At 46.3% G+C, this 18,591-nt stretch overlaps 1 protein-coding gene across 5 annotated transcripts in view; it reads left to right on the forward strand.

Annotated features, from left to right (window-relative positions):
* Window positions 1-18,591, forward strand: part of UBR3 (ubiquitin protein ligase E3 component n-recognin 3) — a 2,710,065-nt gene that overhangs the window by 506,049 nt on the left and 2,185,425 nt on the right. For all 5 annotated transcript variants that reach the window (XM_069616177.1, XM_069616176.1, XM_069616178.1 and 2 more), the window contains exon 13: window positions 998-1,087. In XM_069616177.1, coding sequence (XP_069472278.1) covers window positions 998-1,087 — 90 coding nt within the window. The remainder of the gene's footprint in view (window positions 1-997; window positions 1,088-18,591) is intronic.

Below are 18,591 nucleotides of genomic sequence, written 5' to 3' on the forward strand. Positions count from 1 at the left end.
CATGTGCTCCCTGGTATCATCAAATGCTATTGTGGGCTTCACTGTGACTGGTACTTGAACACACTAAAATTAAATGAATGCAGATATTCATACCCTTCTTCCCCCTGATCTGCCACCCAACATTTAATGTGACCAGAGCTGAAGGTGGAGATGCAGGACCTACTCGATGTGGGAGGTTGCAGCAAAAGAACATTTGAGCATTACATGCCATACCAAGCCTCGACTGGATCAACCAGTGCACCCCATACAATTACATCAAGTACTTCACCATGAAGCAGATTTGTCCTCCCTCCAACAGGACCACTAGATATGTGACAAAGTTCTAAAAGACACCTATCTATATATCGTTATTTAGCTTGTGCGCGGGCTCTTTCTGAGATTTCTGATGGGTGCACGCGTTAAAAGTGTACAATGCTACTTTTGGACTCACATTTTCAACAGGGCAGTGCTTGCCTCTTATTTTTGTATGCCGAGGACATAGACATTCCCCTACTGAATTGGCTGGTTGTTTCAAGAAAAACATTTGAAGCAATTGGATCCTTCAGTGAATCCCCAGAAGTTGTATATGACCTCCACCCGTAGAGCTCTCCATTCATTGGTGTGATTTTGGACATGACTAGTCATTGAGTGTGCATGTGTGTGAGCAAGCGAGCGTGCGTACAGCATAGTCCTTTTCAATGTAGCAATGTTCAAGGTTGTGTGCTTTGTATTTCAGCATTGAGTGCTGCAGAGCTTGCACTTTATACAGGACAGACTGTTGGGTAATGCAGCACAGAAAATGCGCCTATCATTAATATAGCTGTCCATGCAATACATGTATTAAGAGAAGTGTTTCCTCTGGCAGGGAGAATAAAGAAATGGTATTGTTGTCATAATGTCAGAGCCTGCTAATTGAACAATATTTAAAAACATTGTACAGTACAAACCATAGATTTTTCCTTTCATACGAGTTTTTCATGAAACCCAATTATTTATTTTTTACATTGTTTTTCTGCAGGCTATAAAATGTCAAGAAATTGATCTGGATTCCATTTTACCAGATCAGGAAATGCTAATGAAGCTCATGGTTCATCCACTTCAAATTCAGGTATATTGATCACATATTAGTAGCTGCATTATTGCAAAATGTACCCAGGTGTTGGGATGCCTCTTTAGTTTCGTTTTTTATTTTCTTCTTCAAACTTTATAGATTTTTTGTGGATTTAGATTCTAAATCTGGTTGCATATAAATAGGGGCTAAAGTATGTTGCATATACTTGTAAAAAGAAAAGGAACGAAGGAAACCAAGCACATGGTGAAAAGTTATGTTTCAAAGATACATACTGCAAGTAGAATAGTAAAGGTTAGTTGGCCCAGGATGTTTGTTTTGATTTAAGTTCTTATCTGTTAGACAATATTGCTGTGATTGCAAAAAAAAAAGTATATTGACCCATCATGTTGATCTTGCAAAGTTTGGTGAGGTTTCATGCAGGGGGGGCAAAGTTATATGGGGGGGCGGGGGTCCCAGAATATGTGGTTTTTCCCATAAACTCAATGGAAACAAACGTTTGCTCACACATACAGCCCAAACCGCTGAATGGATTTTCACCAAATTTGTGCCAGTAGCGGCAGCTTGGTTCCAAAAGCACGCTTTTGTAAATATGGTGTACAAAAACGGATTTGTATCTTCTGCATCATTACTAATCAAAAAGCTGCATGGGTCTTCATCCTGGATGTAGCCATCCTTTGTTTTGGCTATCATGGCGCTGCAGCCTAGGAATTCTTTGTTTTTCACCTGGAAAAAGCCTCAGAGTTGTGTGAATGGAAGCACATGCGTGTTTTCAGTCATTACACCAACTCAGCATGGATTCAGTACTGAGGTCAAGTAAATATTTTAGGTTAATTATAGCACATAGTATATTCAGGTTGTCACTATTTGGTGGTAGGCACAATCCACATAAGGCTAAGTGGTGGGAATTAGAACAAACCCTAAACAAGAGGTGTTATTTGGGCCCACAATGCCAACACTTGAATTGTCAATGTATTCCCTACACCGCTAATACATGGCAGAATTAAGGACACATGTTTACACCATAAATACCATCAAACATACACGGATACTGTTATATCTTACTTCTGTTCTGTAAGTAACTACATTATGTATATTAGTTTGTGTAAATATTGCTCAACAGTTATTCAATCTACATGTTTTCCCTTGACTCCATGTATCATTAAAAGTTGTTTATTTGCATTCATTTTCCAGCTCCTGCCTTGGCAGGCACATTGTGATGTGTTGGAATGTGTCATATGTGTATATGTTGGTCCTCTGTGAAGCTCTGGCAGTACCAGCCTAGCAGTGGAGAGGGGATTTATAAGAATCCACGTAATAAAAACAGTTGGAGCAAAGCGGTTTGTACCTACTTTTATTGATACTTTTCATACTTCACATTTGGCGACGAGCTGGAGCTTGCCCCTCTCCCTGCATATTGCTCAGGCTGGCCAGGGGCTGATTCCGCTGAACTGAGTGCCTCTGTTATACCGTCAGTATTCCTGTTCACCTTGCTCTCTTTTCTGGAATGGCCACAAAGTTCCTCATTGTGTGTCTTACGGAGGACCTGTGTACAAATATGATTTCTTGATATTTGTCCTGCTCCTGTAGTTGCGGTGTCCTTCACACAATGCCTGCTTCTGCTGCAAGGCTGCTCTGGTGTCCAATGTCCCCGAGTTACTTTCCTGGCTGCTACCTTGGTGCCTGGAGATGAGTGGCACACTTCCCCAGGATCCGCTCTCGTCTGCGTTGTGCCACTGCACCCGAGAGTTCAAGTTGTCACCTGTGGCAGCACTAAATTCATCCAGCAGCGGTGGAGCTACGGGGTTGCCTTGCTGTGGTGCTGAGCGGTGCTAATAGCAGAAGTATTGCATTGCTCTCCAACTTCAACAGGACGTCCTTGTGTGAGGTTTCGTTTCTCTGGAGCGTTTCCTTTCTTTCTCGTTGATGGACTCCTATGCGCAACGTGAGGAAAGGACCTAGCAGTGTGTAGAGGCCCGACACGTTCAGCACACAGTTATTTCACTTGCACGCTGCAGAGTAGAAATCTATTTAATTATTTATTAATTAGCCTGTGCCAGCTGACTCCATATTAAAAAAAAAGATACTTCAAAGAAATGTGAATAATTGTGCTTGGATAACTAAAGCTCTGTAAAGGGGTTCTAATGTACAGCAGCACTGCACTTATAGTGTACAGTTTTAAAAGAGCGGTGGTATAAATTATAACTGTAGTTGTCTTACTCCTACATCCGTCCCCTTTCCTCATACTGCATGGCCGTCCCTCGCTAGGGGCTGGAGTCAGAACCTTTTTCACAATAAAACAAAAAACGTGTTCCCCTTTAATTTTCAAGGCGCATGGGTGCGTGGCCCTGGGAGCATGCACGGCCCTGGGAGCATGCGCTCTCCTGACTCCGCCCACCGGCGCCTCGCCTCAGTCCCTTTTTCCGTGTCGACGGGAACGGGACGATTTCACCAGCGCTCCTGGGTTTGGCTTCGGTCTTGTAATACCATGCGCTCTTCCCCGGATACTTTCGTCGGTCTTTTTGTCTTCTTTTTATCAATCAGGTACTCGGTCCTCCGGCGCCACGCTCCTCCCCGGTGCATGTAGATGTCAGCGGGCATCAGCAGGTGTACAGCCTGCGAGGGGCTCTTCCTACGTCCGATCCACATTCTCTTTGCCTCTGCTGCCTTGGCCCCGACCATGACTGGGAGGGTTGTACCGCGTGCAAAGCGCTTACACCGCATGCTCTGCAGAACGGGCTGGCTTGGTGGAGGGAGCTCTTCGAGAAGTCGCCTCCAGAGAACTTGAAGGACTTCGTCAGACATAAGTCAAGGCCCAAGATAGGGCTGCTTTTTTTCCATCGCACCCCGCAAGGGCGACTCCTTCCCAAAGAAACGCCCAAGCAGGAGGAACCTTTCAGCTTCTCGCACCAGCACTGGTACCTGTCATGATTCCTGCCCCTCATGTCCCCAGCCCTCCAAGATGTCAGGCTGGAGCCAGGCCACAATCACCTATATGGCCCTCAAGGGCCTCTCCATCCCTCCAAAGACCCACTTGGAGTCAGACTTGGCGCTTGTGGCACCAGATTCACTCACTCCCATAAGATAACATTGGGGATTGGACTTGTAGTGCGTTGATGGGGACAAGATGGATGCCCCCACATATTTCGGTTCCCAGAACTGCATGTGCGGTCTAGTCTTTTGGGTGTGGTTCAGCCCAGAGACACCTGGGATACCCAGAGACTATTTAAGCCACACCCAGGCTGAGAAACATGCCTTGCGTTTTCTGCACCTGCAGCGTGACACTCACCGTGTTCGGATCGGTCTCCAGTAGGCCTGCATCTTTCTTCTGCGCTCATCTCCTGCAAGAACACCGTTAGGAACAGCCTTACCTTGCGGTGCTTCTGCCCATCATTCATCGCTTCTTCTGTTCTGCGGGCATCTTCGGCGGTGTCATTCCCATCCCTGCACGCCGCTTCCTAAGGAAAAGGGAAAAGAACAGAAAAAAGGCATTAGTAAGCATTCGGCAAATCTTCGCTTATTTTTAAATACTGTACGAGCTTCAAACACTTACCTGAATTCTAGCCGCTCTGGGGGAACTCTGTCTCCGGAACTTCTCATTCATCTGCAAGAGGGAAAAGACACTCCAGGTTAGCGTGTAAACATCTAGAGGCGCCGCATACCGCGCTTACTAACCGCATTTCTTCTTCATAACCAGCATCCACGCTGAAAACGTCGCGGCACCTAAAAGACACAGAAAAAGAACTCGTTTCAATGCAAACACGAAAGGGGTGCATCGCGCTCTCACTCACCTTCAGCTTTACTCATCTCAGCAGCACGCCCCCATCCCCGGACGCCGGCCATCATCTAAAGAAGGAAAGGAAGGAAGTTAGAGAACTGTTCAAAAGACTCATTATACTTACCTGTCGGACTCTTGCCAGTGAAGTAACTAGGCAGGAACAAGCCCGCATCAATCAACGTGCCCCTGCGCTGAAAGCAGAACGGAGAGCACACTATCCAAGAAAACAAGGTGAGCTGTGTATCAAAGGGAAGGGTTGAACCCCGGGGAAGAAGGGGTTGAAGCACACAGAGACAATAGGGAGTTAAACTCTGCCAATCCTGTGTTTCAGGCCCAGTCTCCAGTCGAATGGCCTCCAGGGAAGGGTTTGAGGTCGTAAGAGGTCAGAACAGGCTGAGTGACGTCCCTGTGGATACCAGGTGAGCGTTACAGTACCGAGGCTATTCCAGCTACCGACTGCCAGGCCGAGGGGTCATTAGATCCTACCGGAGACAGAGCTGAGGGACCGCAAGGTTCTTTTACTGGTTGTACACCCGAGGGCCTGCACACAGCACTACCAGCGATACTGCTGAGGGCAACACACCTACCAGGCCCTGTCCTGAGGTGCAGGGTAGGTCTCATGCTCCACCGCGAAGAGTCCTGGAGGAGATCGGGCCCAGTGAGCCAAGCACCACCGCATTTGGCAACTGGCAAGCAGCTCTACAAGATGGCCGCAGCTCGTCCGATATCGCCCCTTGGAGCGGTGCAGGTGGTAGAACGAGGTACATGGCTTACAGCTTACCCATCAGCATTGCAGGGCAGGTTTACCCCGCAACCAAGACATAGTACGCACCGGCCCCAGCAGCCGCCTGCTACCCTGTCAACATCACCTGCCTGTGATCGGGGACATGCTCCCTCTGCCTGTGCCTATAGTAATTCCTCCTATGGTTCCTGCGCCGCAAGCCCCTGTGCAGTCCCTGCTGCCCTTGCCGGCTCCTTTGATTCCGGCTCTCCTGCCTCCCACACTTCAGGCAGTTCAACACCAGTTTCTGCTGCAGCCTCCGGCTCCGGTCCGCACACCGCAACCCTCGGCACCCAGCACTCCTCCACATGCTCCAGAACAGCCTGACGCCCTGGTGGACACTGACGAGGAAGAGGACCCCGACACGACGTCGTCAGCCAAGGCCTTCCATGAACGGCTCGCAGGTTTGGCAGAGTAATTGGGGTTTCCTCAACCCGAGGTGGGGGTCCTGGCCAGGGTCTTCACTCTACGCCCCGTGGCTAGAACAGGGATCCCAATGCAGAAGGATGTTGTCGCCTTGGCCAAAAAGGGGTGGCTTTAGCCCTACTCGGCCAGCCTGTCAATCGGTGCCTCGACGCCAAGTATAGGCAAATGTAGGGGGATCCACTCTTGCTGTCTGCACATCCTGAACCGCACTCTTCGGTGATCGCTGCAGCGTCCCTCTACTCAAAGCCTTGGTCGTCCTAGGCCACCTTGTCTTCGGCACTGCTAGGCAAGGAGGAGAAGATCTTGGAGGCTTACGGAAAGAAGCCTTATTCCAAAGCCTCACTGCACCTTCTTCAATCCAACTCAGATGCCATGCTGGCAGCTGTTAACCGGAGGCATTGGCGGGAAATAGCCGACTTCCTTCCAGAACTTCCGGTGCAGAGCCTGGCACGTTTCAAGGCGGGTTAGGCGGAGGCTAAATTGGTGGACATCATGGAGTCCACCATGGCCCACATTGACACCTCTGGCTGGGCCATATGCTTCGCCACGGACATGAGAAGGACTGCCTGGCTTTGGGGTACTAAATCCAATCCAGACATCCAGGAATGCATATATATATATAGGGGCAAGGGCATTCCCCCTTCGTCTTCCTTCCAGGTCTCACTGCTTTTCTCCTCCCTTTGTACTGCCGGTTTGGTGTAGCTGTCTCCTCATGCGTTCGTGCTTCGCCTTTTATCCCTGTGGGGAAGGTAAAGGGCCGTCTGGTGTGCGTGGTTATTGTTAATTGCCTGACTCTGCCTGACCTGAGTGTTGGGACTTGTCAGATGAACAGCTCTGGTGTTAGTCCGTTGTCTGTTACTGTGTAAGAAAGTGTTTGTGTGGGAAAAGGGGGTGGGGTGTAAAGCTTCGAAAATATCCTACAGGGTAGGGTGTGGAAAAGGTGTTACAGGGAAGGGGATACCGCGTCTCAACCCTCGGTGTCCCACTTGCACTCCCTGAAGACCCCTCGCCCAGATGATCCTGCCCCACTGGTCCACCCCCAGGAACTGGATCGAATAGCAATGGCCGTGTCCTGACCACCTGGACGACAGATCTCCGGGTACCTGCGTGTGAGATACCTTTGGGTTTCTCACACTATGGAGGGGCAAGGATAAATTGAGTACTTTAAAGCAGGGATACAGGGGCTGTTCCAGTAGCATCAAATGTTTGCTGTGTACCAATAGCACTAAGGGATGAAGTCTCCAAAGAAATTAAGAAACTGTTATCTGAGGACATAATTGAAGAACTGGAAGCTTCTGAGTGGGTTTCTTTAGTTGTTGTTCGCAAGGCCAACATTTGTGTACATTTCAGAGCCCTGAATAGATGCGTTGTGGTGGATAAATGTCCCCTACCTAACATTGAGGAGATGGTAAGTATAATGGCGACGGCCACATTTTTCAGTACCCTGAACCTCGCTTCAACCTGCCACCAGATTGTTTTACATCCTGTGTCAAGAAAAGTAACCACATTTATTACACAGGAAGGGACATTCAGGTATAAGAGAATGCTTTAAGGGCTGGTCTCAACTGCTGTCTTCTTTCAACGTATGATGCACAAGCTTTTAGGTCACATTAAAGGTCAGTGGTTCTTCCAGGACTACATCCTGGTTACAGAAAATTCAGAAACTCAACATGATCATAGACTTCTAGAAGTCTTGAACATTTTGAGTGGAATGAGTCTAAAACTACAGAGGAGCAAATGCAAGTTTCGTATGACAGAAATGGAGTACTTAGAACACAGGGAGTTCTACCAAAGGATCATTTTGTGAATGCCATTGTGGGAGTAAAAGCCCCCATAGACAGGCAAGGGGTACTGTCATTTCTGGGGTTAGTTAAATATAATGCCAAATTTATAGAGGGTTTTGTGGACATGTGTAGGGGCATCAGGAAGCTATGCAAAAGGATGTTAACTTTTTCTGGTCAGAAACGTGTCAAGAGCAATGTTTTGATCAAGGAACACATTGTCAACACACCTGTTAAGCAACTTTGACACTTTTTGTGAAACGTTTGTAAGGACAGATGAAAGTAATACTGGCTTGGGTGCTGCGTTATTACAGAAACAGAATGGGATTGAGAAGACTATAGCTTTTGCGTCAAGGTGTTTAAAAGGTGCAGTGGATAAGTACTATGTGATAGAAAAGGAAGCTTTATGTGTACTCTGGTTCATAAACAAATTTAAGGCATTTCTGTGGGGAAGGAGTGTTAAAAATGTTCCAGATCACAAACCACTTGTGAGCATTTGTAACTCCATTGTGAGAGTGAGTTGAAAGAAGATGAGGTGAGAGATTACCAGTTAAACAAAGTGAAAAAGTTTGTTCTCAATCCTGAGGATGGCTTAGGAGCATTTCATAGTCTGGGATGAACTCGGTCTGGAGGGAGGCCATCTCTTAAGGTCTGGCCGCATTGTTCCTCCACAAGAGGTTAGGAGCAAATTAGTTTTATCTAGGACATGAGGGTCACCTTGGCATGTCTAAGACAAAAGGATGGTTAAGGGCTCACTATTGGTTGCCTAATTTAGTCAGCGATGTAGAGAAGATAATAAGTGAATGTTATTGATATTTTATTTATGTCGCGTTCATACACGCGTGTTTCAGAGCGCGATGAGGCAAGGGAGGACAAAAGCAACCATCTTACTAGACCCAGTGACATTGAGAACGCGCAAGTGCAGGGTAGAGGGATGAGGGAAAGTGCAAGACCGAGGGGAGAGGTGGAAAGTGCTGAGCAAGGGGTAGAAACAACAACTGGTAGTGCAACCAGCATGGTGGCAAGTGCAAGGTTTAATGCGCAGACAAAGGGTGTCTGATAAGTGCCAGTAAGGGGGACTGTAGGTTTACAGATACAGACCCAAGTGCAAGGGTCGCCAGGAGGCCGTGCGGGTGTGTGGCTGGGTGGGCAGGGACCTGTAGCCAGGTGCACAGAGCCGAAGCAGACAGATGAGCAAGCGAGAGAAAGAGCAAAGGCAGAAGCAAAGAGGGAAGGTCTTGAGGTGCTTCCGGAACTGGAGATGGTTCGCCTCAAGTTTCAGAAGTGGCAGGGAGGCTGTTCCAGAGGGAGGCCCCAGCTGAGGAAAGAGATCTACCCCCAACTCGTTGCTTGGAGAAGCGACTGACCCTGAGGGAGTTGGAGGGAGAGGAGCAAAGAGCTTGAGTGGGAAGGTATTTACAGAGGGAGAGTTGAAGGTATTTTGGACCCAGTCCCCAGAAAGCCTTGTGGACAATGCAGAGGGTCTTGAATGTAACCCTTGCAGCCACTGGGAGCCAATTAAGAGATTTCAGGGCTGGAGAGATACGATCCCAGGGCTTGAGGCCAAGGACACGTCTCCCAGTCCTGTTCTGGATGAGTTGCAGAGGGCGGCGAGTAGAAGCAGGCAGATTTAGAAAGCGGCTGTTGCAGTAGTCCAGCCTAGAGAGAACCAGAGCTTTAGAGACGGTAAGCTTCTGGGGCAAGGCGAAGAAAGGAAGAATACCTATGAGGAGGTGCACTGGTAGTTTGACTTCTTAGAGTTGTCAGAGATGTGAGGAGAAAAGGAGTGTGGAGTCAAAGATGACCCAGAGGTTCTTAGCCTCATAGGTGGCAGCAGGAAGAGGGCCAAGAGAGGGCCAGCCAGGGAGTGACGGGAAAGGAGGGTGCAGGTGTGCCGATGAGAATCCCTGTCCTCCTGGCATTAATGCAGAAATCATTGGCGGCACACCACTCCTGGATGACAGACCGAGAAAGTCAGAGATGAGGTGGCGGAGGGAAGCCTGAAAATGAGCTGAGTGTCATCTGCATATCACTGAAAGTTGGAGCCGAGAGCGGAAATGCGGTGGCCAAGGGGTGCCAGGTATTGGTTGAACAGCCAGGGAGAGAGGTTAGACCACTGGGGAACACCACAAGTAGAGTGAGATGGAGGAAAGGAAGGACCCAAGTTGGACCAGGGAAGGTTGATCAAAGAGGAAAGAGGTCACCCAGGCCAGGGCCTGTTCAGTGATGAGCAGGTTATCAGAGCGACGGTTGAGCAGGGGGGCATGGTTGACTGTCTCAAAGGCAGAAGCGACATAGAGTAGGATGAGGACAGAGGGGATGTTAGAGTCAAGGTTGGAGAGCAGGTCATCACGTTTGTTCAGGAGAGCAGTTTCCGTGCTTCTGGCAGCTCTGAAGCCAGACTGATGGTCATGGAGACAACCAACAGAGTTAATGTGAACATTACGCTGGGAGATGGCCAGTTTTCCCAAGAGTTTGCCCAGGAAAGGAGTGATAGAAATCAGCGATAATTAGTCAGGCAAGATGGGTCAGGAGTGGGTTTTTTGAGAAGAGGGTGCACAAGAGTGATTCAGGGGGGAGGGGAAGACTCCAGAGGCAAAGGAATGGTGGTTGTTGATGGTTTTGGACGAACAGGGAAGAACTTGTTTTGGCAAGACTTTCATAGATCGTCTCGAAATCTCGTCAGGGGAGAACCGAGGAAAAGATGAGAAGACGGGAGAAGAGGCGACTGCAGGGAGCCAGAGGTATCGGAAAGAGAAGGGGGGGGTGAGAGGGTGGAAAAGATGTCTGGGTTTTTTATATGAAATGAGAGGCCAGGGCCTTGCAAAGTGCCTGGTAGGCGACAGGACAGGTAGAGACTGCAGCAAGAGTTTGGCCGAGTTGTTAGATGCCGCAGAGACACAGGCTTGGATATGGGCTCTCTTCTTAGGGCGGACAAGGAGCCGGTAATGCCTTTGGAGCAGACGGCAGGCCAGTTTGTCAGAGGATGCACAAAAAGCCCGCCATTTCCTCTGTCACCCAACACTTGCGTTTTAAGGGTAACTAGGTCCGAATTGTACCAAGAGTTGTACTTGGCTTTGGGCTTCGAACAGATCCTCATGACAGGAGCAAGAACATCGAGAGTATCAGAGATAGAGGAGTAGAGCGTGGAAGGGGCTGTTTCAGGATGTGAGTCACCCAGAGGCGGAGGAGGAGGAGAGAAAGTGGTAGCGAAAGCCTCAACTAACACATGATTCATGGGTCCGATGACCGAGCAGGTAGGTGGAAGTATTGGAGTTGACTTGGCCTGAGGGTGATTGAGGGAGAGATGGGAGGAGAGGAGAGTGTATTCACTACAGGAGAGGGAAGTGGTCCGAGGGATAGAGAGGTGGAGGTCTGAAGAAATCTGAGCATCCAGAGTGTGCCCTGCAGACTGAGTCAGACCAGAGGGGAGAATCGAAAGAGAGAGTCGCAGAGGTTGCGAAAGAGTCCAGATGACGGACAAGAAGCATCCGGATGGATGTTAAGTCTCCAAGAAGGATGAGTTGAGTGGTCGTGCCAGGAGGGAGGAGAGGTCCGCCACCTCAGAGAGGAAGGAGGAGATCTGACCAGGTGGCCGATAGATAGTAGCAATGGTAAGAGAGAGTGGCAGGAGAGAGAGAAAGCCTACAGATGAGCATTCAAAAGAGGGGTAGGTGTGCAAAGGAATGACAGAGGCAGGAATCCACTCAGGGAAGATCAAGGCTGCACCACCTCGAACAGTTGGGTCTGGGCACGAAGAGGATCTTGTAGCCATTGGGTAGGATAGTGTCAAAGCTTGTGACAGAGCTGGCCGTGAACCATGTCTCGGTGAGACCGAGGACCTCGAGGTTAAGTTCTTCCAGAGGTGGTAGATGTCAGAAGAGTGTTTGACAGCTGAGCAAGAATTGAGAGTGGCAATATGGGGAAGGTTACCATCCTTGAAGGACTTACGGGGAGGGATACAAATCAGAGGTACGCCCTGCAGAGAAGTAGAAGGAGCCAGAGGGGGGCAGAAGAGGAAGAAGGAGAGGGCAAGGTAGCCGAGGAGGAGGCAGAGGGGGGAGACGAGTAAGCTGAAGGAGGGAGAGACGGGTCAGCAGGAGAAGGAAGGAAATTGATGAGGCGTGGGAAGCGGCTGTCAAAGAGAAGGTTGGCCTGAGGACCTTGGACCATGACAGTACTATTAAGGTAAATCTTAATGATGACCTTAGAGGAGTGGAAGGCGTGCAGGAGTGCCTCCTAACAGGTACAACCGTTAATGGGTGAGGAAGAGAAAGGAGAGAGCACAGAGACCATATGAGGAGTCCAAAGGTCTGGCGAAGGAACGACAAAGAGGATGTCGGTGAGGATCTGTCTGGAGGAAGCGCTGGAGTAGGTGTCGGCGATGGGGAGACCAGGGTTTGAGGCGAAGATATCCTTTTTGAACTTCTAGTGAGAAGGGTGGGATAGTCAATGGAGAAACAGTTGGAATAAATGGGAGGGACAGAGAGTGCCATAGGTGTCATGGGGGGAAGAAAGAGAGAGCAGCGGAGGGAGGGTGGGGCAAAGAAGGAAGGGGTAGCACAGGGTAGTCACTGGGCACAGCTAACTTCAGGAAAGCAGCAAATGGTACACACAACTAACTTCAGAACAGCAGTAGATGTTCCTAAAAGCTAAGTACCAAACCGCAGCAGATGTTACAAAAACGCAGACCAGTACTAGGACATGAGCATGGGGAAAGGGAGGTGAGGGTGGAACAAGTCAGGGGTGTAGAATGACAAGATAGGGGTGACTAATCCATGGTTGCAGAGGTGAAGTGTCAAGGTAGTTTAGGGTTCCATGAAAAAAGTTAGAGCACTATCCTAAAGGTGTATAATAAGGATCCAGGGAGACTTCAAGCACCAAACCGACTCCAGACAGGGCCTTAGAAAGTGGGCCTTTGAAGAAGGGGCTAGCTAAAGCCTGCCGGCCCCCCGTTGGTCAATTTGTTAGGCCCGGTGGCCAATCAGCACCCAGGGGCATTGGAGAGGCCCAGGTGGACAGCCTCTAACTCCAGAATGATGCGGCGGCCATTATGGAGTTGCCGCGAGGACGGCAGAATTGCAACCTGGCACGCAATAAAGAAACCACAACTCGCGTGGCAAGGAGAGGTTTGCGCCACTCATTGGGGATTGGAGGGCACAATGAAAGTCATGCAAGGATCCCAGATTTTAAATGTGCAAGTTAAAATTATGATCTTTTTTTTTTTTTTTTTTTTATTCAGTAGATTTTTCAAGTCAATTGCTGGGGATTACCCACAAAACACTGTGCACTCGTACTTGGTTGAAGTGGATCAGGGCATGGCCTCCGGCATGCAGCTTTGCTGGGATGGATTAAGCAACAGCTTATTCGGTTCGCAATGGTAGTGGAAGACGGAGGACAGCAAGTGCGGGCAGTGTTAGGGCCTTGAAGGGGGATGTTCAGTGTGTAATATCTCTGCTAAAGTGCAGAAGTGTAATGAACTGCCATTAAGGCCTCTAGAGCTTCCTATGATGCCCTCGGAGTTAGTGGAGATGGACTTTTAGGAACAGTTACTGAAATCCCAGGGGTGAGGAAATCTATCATTGTCCTAATGAATATGTATTCTAAGTGGGTAGGAATAGATATTGTCAGATAAGCTGACACAAGGGCAGTTGTCATTTTTGGATCAGGTAAATCAGTTTAGTCGTTTTATTTTTTTTTAAATGGCCAAAAGGTGGGTAAAAAGGAATTGGTGGTATCTGGGTTTGGTCCGCTGACGGGCCTCCGATTAGTCCAGAGGGCGGCGTAAGGTGCGCGGACATCGGACACGTCTGCTGATTGGGTGGTGAAAAGCATGAAATGTGTCATATTTTTGGGAAGCGCCCACCATGTTGGATTCGCAGACATTGCCCGTTGTCCGCGAACATCGCAGCAAAAACATATTAAAAAAACACAACATTGCACTTGTCAAATTAATGAAACAATCTCTGAGGCTGGGATGGGATATGGCCATAAGAAGCCAAAAAACTGATGTTTTTTCACCCCCGAAGTCATCTCGGATGTCTGGGGAAATCCATGCCAATTTTTGAATTACAGGGTTGGTGAAAAGCAGTTTTTGGATGGTTTATAAATGTGCAATATCATTCTAAACCAGATCTTGAATGGCTCTGCCAAGTTTGGTGCTGTTTTGCCAAAAGGGAGCAAAAGTTAGAGGGGGGGTCCCAAAATATTTGAAGGCTTATTCGTTTGGTGCCATTTGACAAATGTGCACACAAGTTTGCAGAACGATTAAAGACCGAACCTTGAATGTATGTGCAAAGTCTGAATGGATTTTGTCAAGTGTGGGGCTAAGTTATGACTATTTTATGTACGCACGGTTTGACACTTTTCAAAAAATCAAACATGGACGGATTTGCAGCAAACTCGTGCAAGGAGCTCTGACCAGAAATCATGATTTTGCAAATGTCTGTTTTATTTTTTGAAAAGTGTCATAATGTAGGTACACAAAATAGTGACCACGGGCAGTGGATTTGCCTATTGAGGAATGCAGCATGGGCCATGGATTGTGGAACCTGGCCCTGGCTGCAAACCATGAGCACTGCCCATTGGTCACATTATGAGGGTATAGTGCACACTGAACTAGGATGCAGGGTATGTGCAACGGGTAGCGGGGGTGGTTTGGTGGGGCTGGGTCATGGTTGAGCCTCATGCCCAAGACAATTCAACCATGACTTGCATCCCCAGCATGCGCTGCTGATAATGACATACTATGCGTTGAAAATAATGTTTGTTAAAGGTTTACAGTTGTTTCATATATGTTGAAAGAGGAATTATTAAGAGAGTATATAGTGATGTAACCACATGAAACATTTTCACTCATAAAAACCTATGAAATAAATTGAAAGAACTTTGTTAAAGGGATCTTCTGGTTAAGTTGCGCTAACAAAAAGCCATGAAATTCAATGAAAAAACTTTTTTAAAAGAAATTCGCTGTTAGGGTAAGCTAAGCAATCATAACTTGCGCCTCCTCCGTGCACTGCTAAGACAAACACCCAGGACATCAAAGATATCATCACAAATGTCATGTCATTGATGACATCACAAATGACATTGTAAATAAAATTCATTTTTGAAAAGGTGGCTAGCTACTCTAATGGGGACCGGAACCAGGTGCCGTGGTGGGTGCAAATTGAAATGCAGAAGTTTGCACCATATGACATAAAATGTCTTTATTCTTTTGGGAGGTTACCTGGGAAGGTGCTGAATTTAAAAACAGTTGTTGCCACAAAGGATGTATGGACTTCGTTGATAGTGGGAAGCTGGCAAGGATTATTTATATTTAAAGAGGCGTCACTTTGGCATAACCCAGGTCTACAGATCAATAATAGAATTCTAGATTGGAGGAGTTGGATTAAAAAGGGCATTTTAACGATTGGTGATGTCTGGAGTGATGAAGGAGTGGTACCCGTCGAGAACCTGATGGAGAAGTTTGGATTACATAAAAGGGAGTTGAGGAGATATAGTGATTTGGAAGCTTTAATATCTGAAAGGAGGCAGATGCTGAGTGCACCACTCTTACAGAAACTGAAGGCCCTTAAATTATTAACTAATATGTCACAGAAAGTGTCAACTTTTTTGAAACTTATGCCACCAGATGTGAACTGGTTGAATTTGTGGGAAACATTAAGGCTGTCATGGTTGGAGGAGTTAGGTAGAGAATTGCTGGAGGAGGAGTGTGAAAAGATCTGGAAAGTTCCGGTCAATGCTAGGATAGATCTGCAACTACACTATATTCATCAGAGAATATTGGGTAGAATCTATTGGGCCCCGGTGCGTATGTGCGCTTTGGGGAGACTGATGGTGACTGTTGTTGGGGTTGTGGAAAGGAGAGGGGTAACTTGCTTCATATGTTATGGGACTGTGAAATGGTGGCATATTTTTGGAGGGATGTTGTGGATAGGATTGATCAAATCTGGAACATTACTTTTCCACGTAATCCCTTAACAGTGATTATGCAGATACCGAGGTGTGGATATAATAATGACTGGATAACATTGTGTTGGATTAATAAAGCCAAATATGAAATGTGGCTGGTGGCGACTAAACGGATATTAAAAGTTTGGAAAACAAGGTAGAAGCTGACATTTGAAGGATGGATTTTTGATGTGCAGGTTCTTTCAAAGTATGAGAAGACTGTTTTATGGGCAACACAAAGAAACCGTATACTATGAATTGTGGGGATCTTTTAATGAGCTTTATGGGTAATCATAGAATGATAATGAAATGTGGAGTAGGATTGCTTTCATGAATGATGATGGGAGTCTAGGATGGGAGGGGGATTGTCTGTGTTTTGTCCCTTGTTTTGGGGTGTCCTTGTTTGTGTATGTCAGATCTTTGCTCTTGGTTATATCTTAGGTTAGGTCTGGGTCATTGCGTAAATTGTATGACTGCTGCTAAATGTTTTCTTTGACCCTGTTTCAAGTTTCGTTATTGTTTATAACTTAATGACCTAAGCTGTCATTATTGTTACCATTTTTGATGTTTTTGTTGAAAAATAAGAGAGTTAAAAAAAAAAAAAGAATTTACATTTTCTTTTTGTTTGGCTCAATGAAACTCAATTTTTCCAAAGTCCTTTTTACAGCTATTGTTAAACATTTTTCAGGACCTGATATTAGTCTTTCCCAAAAGTCATTAGTTAATATTTGACTTTTGTCATCTACAAAGTTGCCCAAAAACTTTTCTTGTGCTTCTCGTGTTCCTTCACATGAGATAAGGTGATGTAGAGTTTGTTTTTCATTACATTTTCATAACATGCATGTTATGGATTTAGAAGTTTTATGATAATAAATCGCTTGGATCTCACCCGTTTTAATTGGATCACGGCGAGATCTTAAGAATTCAGTTATCATATAAGAACTCGGAAAACAGGTGAGATATTTTGGTATGTAGCCACATGGCTTATCAAAGATGGACAAAGAGTGAAAAGTGGTTAGTGCACACATTTGATCTATTTTTGAGATCCAGTCACACTTTAACAGAGCACGTTGGACACCAATAGGATTCAGAATAGGTCTTCAATGGATCGATCACATTGCACTAGTATTCGGTTCGCTTCACTGAGCAGATCTTGTAGGAACTGAGCGGTCTTATCTTGAAACTCAGCTGCTACATCTTTATGGAGAGACTGCTCATTTGGAGACCACACAAGCCTGCATAATCTAAGTATTTTCCATTATAAATGGGATTTTAGGGAATTAAGTCCCAATTCGTATCTTAAGGAAACAATTGCATAGCTTGCTGGACATGAAAAATAGCTTTCCAAATGTTCCCTTCTAGTCACGTCCAATTTAGCGCCTGAGAGAAGGGCTTTGTGTCAAGGCCGTAAAAAAGAGATGGAATAACTTTGACCTTGTAAAACTTAATCGGAGGAACTATAGAAAATGTGCAGAAAGAAAAATAAATGTTTTTCATTTGAGCTACAAGGGGTATTATTTTGAGCTCAAGATCTCGTTCCAGTAGTTTTTTTAGTGTGGATGGAACGTAATTTTATCCCCAAATAGGTCAGTTTGGTGGTTACAGGAAGTATCTGATCATCAAGTGACCACTTAAACTTACTTTGGATGTTATGGGGTCTCCCAAATGGCAGAATCCTTGTTTTGGATGGATTCGCTGTTAGATAATTTGTTTTGACGTATGAGCCAAATGCAGAAAGAGGGCATTGAAGGTCTCTTGGTGAGTAGTGCAGCAGTACTACGTCATTAGAGTAAGCAATCCAGTACAAAGGTTGTTTCCCAATTCTTGGACTTGCCAATGCTTGATGCTCTAGTGTGTTGTTTAAATCGGCCAAATAAATATTAAAGAGGCATGCAGCCAAGATACATCCCTGTCTCACGCCTCTTTCAATTGATACCTCGCCAGACAGATCGCCCTGGGTATTATGTCTGACTCGGAAAAGTGGTATTTGAGTGGAGGCCTCTAAGAATAGCTAACAGTCCAAATGGTAAGCCCCAGTGTTGGAAGTTTTACCCAGAGGTGCTCTCTGTTGACCGTGTCAAAAGTGCTGGAAAGATTTAGCCAAGCACCATATAGAATTCAACCATCTTTTTTGACTGATGATTGTGCCAGAATGGACATAAACCATTTCAAGATGTGGAAAGACCTTTTCGGAATCCTGTCTGTACTTTAGATAGGATACTATTACTAATAATCCATTCTTCGAGATGTTTTAGTACTATTCCAGCAAAGATCTTACCATCTGCATCTAAAAGGATATCGGGCGATAGCTGGCAGGATCTGCTTGATCGCCCTTCTTGCGGATAGGGATCACAATGGCTGACTTCCAAGATGGCTGGAGTTTGCAAAATGTTAGTATTCTAAGAAATACTGCCTTCAAAAATGAATCCCAATGGGTGGAGTTTGATTTTACTATTGCATTTGAAAGGCCATGGGGCCTGCAGCTCTAGATGAAGAGGATGTGCATGTTAAGTTTATTATCATCTCTTCATCAATCGTCCTATACCATTCTGTGTCTGAGCTAATAGACCCTAATGAATCAGAGGGGGAACTATACATGGTTTTAAAATGTTGACACCAGACTGTGTTGGAGATCACATTAGTTTGCAGCTGAATCTGGGAGCTCTTGGTTATTGATTAGTTTTAAAAAATTATAAGAGTTATGAATACTTTTAACATAACTTCCCCACTTCTTTTATGCCGAAGATAGTTATGATTACAGCACCAATTACGGTAATTATCACGTAATTTTCTTAGTTCTACGGTATATGCAAAGAGATTGAGT

This window comes from Ambystoma mexicanum, chromosome 9 (genome assembly GCF_040938575.1).
Source record: "Ambystoma mexicanum isolate Mex_15411 chromosome 9, UKY_AmexF1_1, whole genome shotgun sequence".
NCBI classification, from domain to species: domain Eukaryota; kingdom Metazoa; phylum Chordata; class Amphibia; order Caudata; family Ambystomatidae; genus Ambystoma; species Ambystoma mexicanum.